The following is a 13,442-nucleotide window of genomic DNA, read 5'->3' on the forward strand; positions in this document are numbered from 1 at the left end:
ATTGAGTTTAGTCAGCGAAGTACGAATGTGAAATACACTTTAATATATTAATTTTTTTCGGGAGAGGGGTGCGGGTCTACTTGAATTTAAAAGAGAAATTTTTGTCTAGAAGCCTGTACTGAGACTGCCGGGAAAGGGCATCTTGCACAACACCAAGAGGAATGGACGCAAGTAGCGCGAGACGCTCAGTAAGGGTGAGAGAACGAGACAACGCGAGTTTCCAACATCTTTATTCCCTGCTTCCGGCCCAAGTGGTCTGAGCAGTGTATGCTCACTTCATAAATATGTTCCTGTAATTTCAGGTTCTTCCTTAAGATCCCGGGTATGTAATGGAAGACCGACTGTCAGCCGTCATCCTTGCGACGCTGCGAGTGCTTCTTCTCGAATATCCTTCCATAGTTCCATAAACGAGGCATCTGCACCCCTGTCCTGAATCTTCGCCTCCAATCGGCACAGTTGCTCAGGCGAGAAATGAGACTTCCAGTCGCCCGGCTTGCCGCTCCGCACCAGAGAGTATCGACGTTGGTCTCCTTCGTATGCAGATTTGCTTGGCACTGTGGTCTCTGTTCTGCGAGTCATCCAAGCTGGATCTATTGATTGAAGATCCAACACCAGGACATTCTTCATGTATTCTGCGGTTGACCATTTAAGCAGCGTGTTAAGTAAGTCGTTGTCTTCTTCGAGGCATCTGCCGTAGTAATCTCCGAGGAAGTACGCAATCTTGACGACCGCCTTTCTAGTCTCCTTCTTAAGTTGTTCGTACGTCAAGAACAGCACATTCGGCTCGTTTCTCAGTGCATAACCGGAGGCAACGTGGTCGAAGTAGTCACCGTACCCGAAGTCTCCGCGCATAAATGCGTCGAAGAAGTCCTCGAAAGAACCGTCGCGGAAATTGAACATACTCAACGTTGTCGCCATGTGGTAGAAGGAGACGCACGAGTCCCACGGGTTCCGAGCCACGTATACATACTTGGCTTCGGGGTTCATTGTGTCTCTGGTTAACGGCTCGTGAGTTGTGAAGAGCCTAATGGGTAGAGGGGACTGCCAGCCCTCGGTATCCATGCGGCCGATGAAGCGAACGTAGCGCACGAAGTCTTCATGATTAGGCACAGGCTCTCCCTTTTTGAGGATCAATTCCATGATATACATAACCCAGTGTGTGCCCGCTTTCGGGTAAGTACACTGCACCAAGTCATTATTTTGAGCCCTGAATTTCAGACTCTCCCTGAAGACGTCCGGATCCAAGCCTGGGCATCGAGGGACGCCGTCAATAATCTGACAGTACGGCTTCTTTGGTGCCATGATTTTAGCTGACCAGAGAAAAGCAGCTGAATCCACCAGCTTATGCCTTGATTTCACCTGCCTGGAAGGAAAAAAAGAAGGCAAGAGGAATTTATTCAGAAAGATTCGCTGACAACGTTACTAACATAACGCTGACAGGGTAAGAATACTGTCAACATTTGCCGTCCCCGCCCTACTCATACCTTCTTGCAACCTCCGGCTGCATTCTGTTCACGCTGACTGGCATAGCAGCACTGAACTGTTTCATGCCCCTTGGAACAAATCAAATCCTGTCGCCCACGTCTGATCCGGGATCTACGAGCTTGTTCGTAGAATAGCCGACCAGATTTTACATCTTCATAATACCTTAATGCGGCCATTTGTTAATTGGCAACTCCGCTCCCCCAGAGTTGTGCCTTAGAAGAATTCACTGAGCATGCTTTATTCGCCAGCCTCCGTTTCGTCGTCTCAAGCAGCAGTCGGAAGAGGACATGTGTAGATAAGTGTCGGATTACGAACGCAGCAACAACAAATTCGCGGTGTGCAATGCGTTCACCTCCCACTTAGGCCATCAGTGTTTCGAAAGTGTTCCAATGGGGTGGAAAACTTCAGGGCGAGTTGGTGGTGACGCATTTTCGAAAAACAGGTAGAGAAACAAAAGTAAGAACTCTGCGACTGCGCTTGCTTGAAACTAATTTTTATTTAACGGAAGACAAAATCTATACTCCGTCAGGTGCGAAGGCGTCTGAGAAACCTCGAACACAAACAAAAAATCGAGAACGTACAATGGAAAAAATGGTTAAATGATTCCCCTAAACATTTGAACAACACTGTTCCCACTTCTGGTTATTTATCAATTCTCTCTCGCCCTACCATAAGCTAGCTGTGCCGTTTAGCTCAGTTGGTAGCGCAACTGCTCCGGTGTAGCGGTGGTCCCGGGTATGAAACAAGGACCAGGACGAATTTTTTTTAACTGCAAGTTTCTGCGCAGGCTGTATAGCTTTCCTTCGTAGCCGTATGGCTGTGAATAGGTGCCAGTGTGTAATTGCTCTCTTATTACAACCAAAGAAATGAGGCCACACCTGTGCCCCACTTGATATGACAAGAAAGAGCGTGCCAGAAAGGCGAAACCTTACTTACACATTAACAGCGCGTCTTTTTCGTGCATTCACCAAGTGGTTTCGCTCACACACTCATGACCCGCGTCCTACGATTACAGTCTTGTCCAGTTCAAGTAAACATCCGCAGCAGTTCCTCCAAAATTCAGACTATATCAACTCCGAGAGTAGATTTTCGCAAAAATGCATTGCATGAGAGGCGTACCGTACTATAGGGCGACCTCGTCGTCGAGAATACATATCACCACGAAATGCACTCAGGAAGGACGTACCCTAATCCAGGACGGCTCATTGATACTGACAGCCGAACACGAGTATCAGGGAGCGTCGCTCATCACCCATTTTTCGTTCCTCTAACTTTTCTTCATGAACGAATGGTTCCCGGCGTTCTTTGCCGTTTTTTGTGCACGGCGGCCCACGCGACCACCGCTCGCCTCGTGCCGAAGAATAGGGGATGGTTCCAACAAAACACTGGGACATTAGCCGCGGCTGGAAGCCACCATATCACCGCCTCCGCTGACCACAATGTCGAAAAGAAAAATGAGAACTGGTTACTGTCATGCCGACAAATACAGTCACGGGACCTGTGTTAGGGTTCGCGTGCATTACGTAATGACGGCAACTCACGCGGCGCTGGCGACTATCTTGTAAATAGAAATTTTAGAGCGAATTGGTGTATAGTGATTCCGTAAAAGGTTATAGTGCAAACACAGACAACTGCAGGGAGACGGCTTCCTGTGGTTGTCTGTGTTTGCGCTAACACGTTTTGCTGAATGACTATAGCTCATCAAGTGCCACCGGGACTGCGCTTGCCCTATAGGGCTGCAGGGCACAACTTATGCTTCTTCGCGCCGTCCAAAAGATTCACCCACAGCGGGACCACGAAGACGCTCTTGTCGCATGCGCTGCTCCGGCGGCAGCGCAGCGCAGCGCTTCGCTAACGTTCGCTCATGGCCGCCTCCGTGTTCTCCGCTCCGGCACCACGGTCCACCGCAGCGCACCCACAAGCTAAAAGCATTTCATGCGTAAAACTTTCTATAGGCATCACTTTCTTTTGTAGAAACGATGAAGTGGAGACCTTTCGATATGGGAAATTTAAGTGCTAAGACCGCGTGGAGCGGCTGAAGTGGCTGGCTACCACAGTGGCCCTCATTTCATACGAGCGTGACAAGCGGCTGAGTGTTCTAAATACGCAGAGACGTACCATGACCAGGAGAGTCTTTTGATCGGCGTAAGTGGATTTCCATTTTACATTCGTTGATGAGATGTCCGACCGGTTAAAGAATGTGGCCTCACTGTTCGATGCTCAGGTGGTCGGGGCACAGTGCACTTATCAGCCACACTGCTATCGCGGTCACTTGTGATAAGCAGGTCGTTTACGGACTCCAGCTATCGTGTGAAAAGGCCTATACACGGCAGACAGACGTGTGGATATGAGGTTAAAAGAGCACCATAGATGTGGAAACCGGGGAGCATTTACAACTTGCAAATTCATTCCATTAAAAGAGGCGACCTGGATTGCGGTATTAAACTCTCTTTTAGCTAGCCAGGGAAGGAATTTCTGTTACTTGTTCTTAGTAAGCGTACTTAGTAGAGGAAGTTGCTACTTTTTGTTCTAGTTCAGAGATTCGAACGCCTGCGCATCTAGCTGAGCATAAATTCCGCGTGTTCTGATGAATAAAAAGTAACTAAAAAGAAGTGCTGCCTCCTCGTCCTTTCTTGCTTGCGTAGCACTGTTTCAATGAGATGGAAAATCAAGAGGGTCATTATACTTTTCGTTGCAGTTTAGTGAGTGACAGATTCAAATTTGTGCAGTCACGTGTGGTGTTGAAAGTGATACCTTTTATGAAATGCTTTTCACTGCATAAACGCTCGATAAACATAATGGATGAGGTCATCTATCAACGAAAGTCACCAGTTGAAGGTGGAAGAACTGACAGACGGATTCATTGCTGCGTCTGCGATGCAAGAAAGAAAACGACCTTATCTGGGCAAATGCGGTGACTGGTAAGTAATTTATCACGCCTCTAGTTTTTTTTTTCTGTGCGAAGGATGGTGGCATCGACCGTGCGACAACAGAGCAGTCAATGTGAGGTTTCTGATTAATCCGACGTGAGTGGTCGAATTTAGAAGCCCAAAAATTTGATGCAGCGTAATAAAAGTCGACGCAGAACAGAAACTCTGGATTAAGGGGAATGCACTAAGTAGAAGAAGAAGTAATGAATAGAAGTAATGCACGAATGCACTACTGAATAAATAGAAGAAAGGTTGAGTTTGTTTGACTGCCGGGCGCAAGTTTGCAAGATGAAATACAAATTATGGCTGCCGCATTTCGACGGAAGTGAAGTTCAAAGACACCCGTGTGGTGTGCTGTACCTTCGTTAATGAACACCAGATGAGAAAATTAATCTTGAGCCCTTCACTACGGCGTCCGTAATAGCCTACGTACCCTTTCTGGGGAATAAACACTGGTAACAAAATGGTTTAACATATTGAGAACCAAATGGAAGTGCTCTTGAGGAGATGTAATATCCGGCCCTTATAGGTCCTCCAAGTGGTTGCAGAACAAAAAAAGTTCAATCCTGCTTGTACAGCCGCCATGCATTATTACCCCTTCTGCTTCGCAACCAGTGGTTTAGAATGATTTTTTACAATAATTCATCATGGTAGTACAGTGCGAAGAAGACGAAGAACGAAGGACTACCCAGACGAGCGCTGATTCGAAACTAAGTTTTTAATTGAAAGGAGCAAACATATATACACAAGAATCACGTGGAAAAACAGAGCAAAGAGCGTTGGTCCAGCAAAACAAAATAAAAAAATCGCAACTCATCCGACACGTGACGATGTCCGCTCAAAGCCCCCTGAAAACCCAAGTGAAAAAGTCAAGAATTATCTAAAAATGAAACCTCAACTAACGCCAATGAACCCACTTTTCTATTACACTTTTCTTCCGGTCACTCGAAAATGTAAAAAAAATGTAAAACAATGTAAAAAATGGAAATGCTGTGTCTGCCCTTTGCTCGAGCTTACAGAATTCTTGTTTTCACTGTATCGAAGAGAGTGTACTGGTACAGGTCAGCAGGCTGAAAACCGCAGGGTTACCTGATTCGGTTATTTCGGCAGCGTGTGAAAAGCTGATGCGGCTGGTGACGACAGATTTCGTCAAACCTAAGAGGGGCAAGGCATGTAAGAAAATGGCGGTCGTTCCCTACATACACAAAGTAGCATATAATCTGAAAAATGTAGCGGGAAGATTTGAAGTTGATATTTTCTCGGCACCATATTAGTTTAGTGGACTTTTCCATGCCATCAAGAACCGCAGGGAGAAGATTTTAGGAGTTAGTCCGTTCAAATGCCGGGTTACACATAGATCAACGTTGGTGGATTGCGCATGTTCTGTAGTTTACGAACTCCCACTATCATGCAAAAAAGTCTACATTGGTCAAACCGGTCGCTGTATTAATGGTCACCTGCGGGAACACCTTAACTCACTTTCAGACTCCAGATATTCACATCTTAAAGTTCACTGCCGCGATTGTGGGAAAATAAACGATAAAAAGAAACAGAAACAGTGCCGCCCCTTGGTCACAAAAACTAAAATTTTATTTCGCCACCGGGATAAAATGACCAGGGAAATAATGGAAGCTTATTTCGTCAGAAAAAAACAGTCACAGTGTGTGAACCAGCCTTCATTGGCATTAGTTGATAAAGAGGTTTCATTTTTAGACAATTCTTGACTTTTTCACTTGGGTTTTCAGGGGCCTTTGAGCGGGCGTCGCCACGTGTCGGGTGAGTTGAGATTTTTTTTATCTTGATTTTGCTGGACCAATGCTCTTTGCTCTGCTTTATCACATGATTTGTGTGTATATATGTTTGCCCCTCTCAATAAAAAAGTTAGTTTCGAGTCAGCGCTCGTCTGTGTAGCCTTCTTGCTTCGCCCTTCGTCTTCTTCGCGCTGTACCCTCCACGATGCATTAGTACAAACTCGCCCAGCTTTCCATCCTTTTTCTTACAATACGGAGCCGAAGAAAATCACGCATGAAGTATGTAATATTACTCTGCGTATAGAGTATAGGCGCTGTAAATCTGGTTAATATTTTATTATGTACAGTGAGTCAAGAGTAGCCCAAAAAACCTATTCTTGTAAAAACCTTAGGCTTCCATTTAACAGCGTGGCATTTTAGGTGCCTCAGGGAAGACTAAGCAATTCTTAAAATTAGGTATTTTGATGTAAAGATTTTGCCTTTTCCTCATAGTATTACCAGTGCTGGCGGACGTCAGAAAACTGATGAATGGTTTTAAGTAGTTAGCTGGTTAGCTAAACTTTATTAACCTTTTAAGTATAAGAGATGGGCGCCTAGTCGCAGTTAGAAATTTATAGCAGGTCATTAGTAATAGCCACATCAATTTCTAGAATCTAGAAAACGCAAAAGTGTTAGATGTAACGTTAAGATATCGGAAGCGGGCGGAGTGGGTGACGGAATACGCGGGTTAATGACATCCTATCCGAAATCAAGAGGAAGAAGTGCGCTCCGGCAGGGCAGCGTGTTCGCCAAATGCAGCCGGTACAGCCAGCGATGACAGCGCCGCCCACTGGCAGGTAGCAGCCACATTAAGGCTGGTTATAAATATTCATTCAGAACGACAGCTTGACATCGCTGCTATGGCGCAGTGGATTAGAGGCTCGTTTTGCGTATGGAAGGTCGGCCGTTCGACTCCGCTCTCTGTGCTGTAGTTTTATTGTTTTTTTTTACTTTCATTTTTTTCAATTATTTCCCTTTTAGGTCGCAAATCGTGATGCTTAGTGGCATATAACGCCGTTTAAGAGGATTTATTATCCCTTTTAGGTAAGGCGCAGTGACAATCTTAAGTCACCGTGATCAATTCACCGTGGTTTCAAGCCTTGTGGCTGTACAGGCTGCAGTTGGCGAATACGCGGCAGGGCATGTAATGCGAAGGCAAGACAAGTGCTGGTCGTTAAGGGCAACAGAGTGGACTCCAGGAGAAGGCAAACGTTGCAGGGGGCAGCAGAAAGTTAGGTGGGCGGATGAGATTAAGAAGTTTGCGGGGATACGGTTGCCACAACTGGAGAAGGAGAGGGTTAATTGTAAAGACACGGGAGAGGCATTTGCCCTGCAGTGGGCGTAGTTAGGCTGATGATGATGATGAACCTTGGCACTGTGGCTCAACACAATTTTGCGCTTTTAATCTATTTGCGTGGACTGGAAACGTTGCTTTGCCTGCATGATTTTTGGAAGCTTCTGTAGTTTGGCACGACACTGGGCCGAGGATAATCCCGCTTTCGAAATTCTATATACTAATATGGCTATTACTAACAACAGTCTACAAATCTCTAATCGCAACCAGTTGCCTAGCTGTGATGGTTATACAGCTAATTATCAGAAATTAGTTAACCAGTTTGCTACCAAGGATAATTCACCGACTTTCCGCTATCCGCAAACACAGGTAATACTATGCTGCAAAAACCATATTTTTACTGCAAAAAACCCATTCTTGAAAATTACGTCGTCTTCTTTAAACGCCTTGTTTATGACACCTTCAATTTATGCAGGAAATAATATCTTTACATTATTTGTTGTGCCATTCGTATTATGGGCGACTGTTCTTGGTTGCTACCAAATAAATTTTTGCAGGACAGCTTTTTCTTAAATAATTTCTTCCTCAAGGATATACTCACGATAAGATGCTATTACTGGTTGGTTGAGGTAAACCCCATTTGCATAAGCCATACGGGAACGAGGTCTTCAGGCCTATTTTTCTAAAACAACAGTGACCAGTAGTGATGCAATGATCACTGAGGATTATCACGTCGTCCAGTGGTGTACGGTACTTCTTCAGCAATGCGTAGGCACACATAGGCCCTTTTCCGCTTGTAACCTTCTCTTACCCCCATCATAATGCGGTGCAGTGGCCATTGCCCTGACCTGTCGCAGGTTGGATGGATCGCTGTGGCGATTTTTAAATCCACCAGAACATTGTCTAATCTGAGTGCATCGATAGGAAGCCTCTCCTCTTCTCTTCTGCGGTTCGTGCACTTTCCAGTAATATCCGTGCCACACTAACAATTTTAATGGCATTAAATGCTTAATGCTTTAAGTACAATCGGTGTGGGCACAGTCCCGCACGAGCAGACCTAAAGGCATTAATTACATTGCCGTTCGCACAGGACTGAGTTCGACACAACTCATTCGCCCGAGAAAAGCGCACTCTGATCCCGAATTCTCACGCTGAAAGCGTTGCAACTTCATTACAAACAACCTCATACCGAAGTAGAAATTGCTTCATTCATAGTTTTCAGTCACATGGGGGACTTTTTCGACATTTATGCTGCCAATGGCGCCATTTTTACCGGCCCTTCCAGCAAGCAGTCTGGACTTGTGTGCTGACGCCTGGGTTTACGGCTACTTCTGCAAAAGGTTTGTGATATTTGATTTGGGGTACACTGACAAGATTTTGTGCTAATGAGCACTCTTTATGACAATGCCAAAATTTTTACTGCCTCGCAGACGTTATCTTCACCGCAAAACATATAATGACAACCAATCCAGTCGTGTAGCAACAGCTCCGAAATTAATGACAACAAACTTAAAGCATTGACCATTCGCCTCTATTGCTCGTGTGGGGGTGACATAGGTATAACACTCGTAATAAGAGAGTAATTACTCATTGGCATCCACCCGAGCGCAGCCATACGGCTACAAAGGAAAGCTATACAGCTTTCTCAGAAACTTCGCAGTTAAAGAAAAATTCGTCCTGGTCCGCGGTCCTGGACCAGGACGAATTTTTCTTTAACTACGAAGTTTCGGAGAAAGCTGTTTAGCTTTCCCTTGTAGCCGTATGGCTGCGCTCGGGTGGATGCCAATGAGATATTACTCCCTTACTAAATATCTGCTCCACCTTTAGGTACTCCCCTATAGCATTTGACCAGGTATAAGAGATGTTAGAGAGAGAACAAAATTTGGTTTGGTTTGGTTTATGGGGTTTAACGTCCCAAAGCGACTAAGGCTATGAGAGACGCCGTAGTGGAGGGCTCCGGAGATTTCGACCACCTGGGGTTCTTTAACGTGCACTGACATCGCACAGTACACGGGCCTCTAGAATTTCTCCTCCAAAGAAATTCAACCGCCGCGGCCGGATCGAACCCGCGTCTTTCGGGTCAGCAGCCGAGCACCATAACCACTGAGCCACTGCGGCGGCAGAGAACAAAATTTATTTTAGAAAACATGATCGTGCGCCGCCGTGCGGGTGGAGCGATACTAGACAGGTCTTGGCTCAGCAGGTTGACTACGTTCACAAACTGGTTTAAAAAGGATGCCAACTAATGGCTCGCCTATCGCGTAATCGTGCAGCAGATATGTAAAAAGGTCTACCATTCGATTTCTCAGCTCGTGCACTTTCCTGCAGTAAACAACATGCCTCGGCCCGTACGCACTGGTAATAAATAAACATTTGATAACAGTTTCTTCACCTCACGGACAAAAAAAAAATCACTGACGGTGCCTTTTTAGGGTACGCTAAAAAATGAATGCCCTGCAGTTGCTCGACTGCTAAGTTCTCATAGCGTTCGACGTGGCCAGTGGGTAGTTTCGCCCAGCAATTTACGAAGTGCAGCACTGTCCTGCCACCTGACGTACGGAAAGCATACCACTTTGTGGGCTGCGAATAAAGAAACATTTTAGCGGATGGAAACACAAGCAATGCTTCACTACCTGGAAGAAAATTCAGCGCCAATAGCTACTTTGTCACGTTGGTCATCTAAGCGTGCCTTATTTTGTGCCACAACGGTGGACTTCATTAGCCGCGCAATTATATTCACTTTACATACTTGTTTCTTGTTTATGAGTTTTGACGTCCCAAAGTGACTTAGGCTATGAGGGACTCCGTAGTAGAAGGCTTCTGATAATTTCGACCACTTGGAGTTCTTTTACGTGCTGACGTCGCACAGTATACGCGGTCCTTTAACATTACGCCTCCATGAAACGCCACTGTGCGGCCGGTATCGAACCCACGTCTTTAGGGTCGGCAGCCGAGCACCGTAATCACTGAGCCACCGCGGCGGCTCATCTTACATGCGGTTGAACGCTCGTCACCACGCTTAACACGAATGACTGAAAGCGTGGCCGGTAGCGGCTTGGACTGACGCCAGCGCCGCGAAGTGCTGCGCGCTGTTGCCGAGACAATATGTATGTTTGCGGTGGCTGACGATAGCTGGAGCTCAGCTTGATTTGACTACTGACCTTGTTCTGTCGCTTGTGTCAAGCCGGCGGAATGGGTGCGCTCACTTGACTGTTTCGCGACTTTTTTCTACTGGCCGCGGCTCATGCGGGCGCGGAAAACACGTTGCCGTTTGCTTATCTCCAAAAAGCGTGAAAGTGGCGTGGCTTCAGACCGCTCGAGTGCTTTTACAGGTCGGCCTCAAAGCCGGTGATCGAAAGAAATGAAGATTGGGAAAAGCAGAACAAACATGGGCTGGTGGCGTTTGTAAAAATTGGACAATAAATTTTCAAATACGGTGTCATCGTTGCGCAGGTTCTTCATTCCTCATATTCTAGGACAGCGTGCGTCGCTGTGCTCTCGCAGGTTGGCTTCATGTTTCGCCCACGCTGCACTGGAGATCCAGTGCAGGCGCGCAATAGCTGCTCGTGTCGTGAGCAAGAAAGACACGTCGATGCAATTCAAACTAAGATTTTAGTGCGTGGTAATTAGCGAGAAGCGCAATGTATAGCATGTCTAGGGATAAAAACTGACTCTTTAGGAAAACTTGGTTCGGTTTGATGATATTTAATGTCCTAAAGCGACTCAGGCTATGAATGCAGCACCAAAGTGACTCATGTTGTGGATACCGCAGTGGAGCGTAGCGGATGATTTCTCACACCTGTAGTTTTTGACGTGCACTGGCATCTCACAGAACATGTACTGTCAGCAGCAAAATATTGCGGGACGTCCAGCGCGTGGCGGAGCGACGCAAAACTGCCTTGCAGCGCCATCTGCCGTGACTACGCCTGATGTCCAGGCTCACAGCACTTCCGCGTTAACCATTATTTGTGCATGCCTGTCCTTTCTTTGCTATCAGGCAAGTCTCATCGCGTTCTTCACCGGAATCCGCTATTGCCACTCGCCGCTGGCAATGAATCGCTGTGTCGCCATCGTTGCGCGTCTGTTTCGGCTGCTGCGATGGTGAACAGTGCTGCGATCGCTCGCGCGAGCCCAAGAAGGACTGGCTGCGAACGTAACACAGTGCCGCAGCGGCTCCGTTACTGATAATTGCGTCACGGGGAAGCAAGCGTCAAGGCATGCTTGATAGCGAAGAAAGGATAGGCATGCGCAAAGCGTCCTTCGAACGCAATTTCCCTGAGCCTCGACAACATGCTTGGAGGCGGCAGATGGCGCTGCAAGGCAGTGTTGTGTCGCTCCGCCACGCGCTGGACGTCCCGCAATATTTTGCTGCTGACAGTACGTATAGCATTTCGCATCCACCAAAATACGACCGCCGCGGCCACGGGATCGAACCCGGGTCTCCCGGGCCAGCAGCTGAGCACAAAAGCCATTGGATGCCGCAGCGGCATTATTACGCAAACTAGGAAGCCTCTGAAGCCTCTGGCCAGAGACGCAACGAGCCCAATGGTATAAGCCGATGAAGGATACCGGTTGGCTTATAAGAGATTACTGTTTCGGATATTCTGTGAACCAAGTGAACTGCTCTCAGCAGTTCTTGATGGAATCTGAGCAATCTTGTTCTGAGCAATCTGAGTTCTGAGCAATCTTGATGCGAAATTTTCAAATGCCACCGTGTTTGAAAATTTATTGTCTAATCTTTACAAACGCCACAAGCTCATGCTTGTTCTGCTTTTCCGAATCTTCATTTATTTCGGTCACCGGCTTTGAGGCCGACCTGGAAAAGCGCTCGAGCGGTCTGAAGCCGCGCCACTTTCACGCCTTTTGGAGATAAGCTAACGACAACGTGTTTTCTGCACCCGCGTGAGCCGCGGCCAGTAGAGAAAAGTCGCGAGACAGTCAAGTGAGCGCACCGACCCCGCCGGCTAGACACAAGCGACAGAGCAAGGTGAGCAGTCAAATCGAGCTGCTCTCCAGGTATCGTCAGCCACCGCAAACATACTTACATATTATGTCGGCAACAGCGCGCTGCACTTCGCGGCGCTGGCGTCAGTCAAAGCCGCTCCCGGCCACGCTTTCCGTCATTCGTGTTAAGCGTGCTGACGACTGTACGCATAGTATCTGAGCGCATTTCGACGTCTAGAGTTCAAGTATGACTCATGCTAGAAACGCCTACTCAGCAGCTCACATACATTCCGCGCGAAGTACGCTGGCGCGAAAGCTGCGTGAAGATAGAAAACGAGGCACTGAATGAGAAATGAGGGCTTCCCCGAGGGGTTGTCCTCTCTCACAGCGTACACACGCGTACTTACCGCTTCACGAGCAGCGCATGCACAGCCCGCGACGTCGTCCCGGACAACAGGAATCCGCGAGCCCGATTGGCACGAAGGAGCGAAACTTCACGCCCTTCCGCACGACGCAGAACGTTGATGTGCAAAATTCGCCACGCACGCGCACCAAGGGAAAAGTACAAAACGCGACTGCCGCAGGCACGAGAGTGGTGCCGCTTCCGCGACTGCAAAGCTACGGCGAGAGGGCGTAGCTATCGCGGAACAATAGATACGCTGAGCATAGAGTAATATAGAATTAAAGAGCGGACACTCCCGTAGGCCCCAGCGGCCGACTTTTGTGCACAGCGCACCTAGCGGACCCGGGGAAACGCACTGGCCTCAGAGATGATAGGCGTAAACAGGAATCTTGGAGGCTCTACTTTCATTGCGTCTTGTGCGTTCTCCACTTTCGCGGAGGAGGCGGTGTCACATTGCCCAGCTGAGCAGCCGGCCACCAGCGTGACGATTACGGAGAACGCAACGATTATCCAGGTTTCGACGCGCAACGCTCGTCAAAAGCGTTTGGCTTTGATCGCTTGCCTGGACGCCGCGGCGAACACGTCACCCACAAGCC

General features: G+C 47.5%; 1 protein-coding gene across 2 annotated transcripts; it reads right to left on the reverse strand.

Moving 5' to 3' along the window:
- Window positions 1–255: 255 nt before the first annotated feature.
- On the reverse strand, window positions 256–13,010 carry LOC149361559 (3-alpha-hydroxysteroid sulfotransferase-like). Of its 2 annotated transcripts, XM_089569529.1 has the most exons (3): window positions 12,851–13,010; window positions 5,505–5,570; window positions 256–1,363 (listed from the first exon to the last, which is right to left on the reverse strand). In XM_089569529.1, the coding sequence occupies exon 3, from the start codon at window positions 1,300–1,302 to the stop codon at window positions 352–354; it is 951 nt and encodes a 316-aa protein (XP_089425655.1). In that variant the 5' UTR covers window positions 1,303–1,363; window positions 5,505–5,570; window positions 12,851–13,010; the 3' UTR covers window positions 256–351. The 2 variants fall into 2 exon arrangements, with proteins under 2 accessions (XP_089425655.1, XP_089425654.1); XM_089569528.1 differs by lacking the exon at window positions 5,505–5,570.
- Window positions 13,011–13,442: the final 432 nt, after the last annotated feature.

Source organism: Amblyomma mixtum, chromosome 2, assembly GCF_055824585.1.
Source record: "Amblyomma mixtum isolate Tamu chromosome 2, ASM5582458v1, whole genome shotgun sequence".
In the NCBI taxonomy this organism is placed as follows: domain Eukaryota; kingdom Metazoa; phylum Arthropoda; class Arachnida; order Ixodida; family Ixodidae; genus Amblyomma; species Amblyomma mixtum.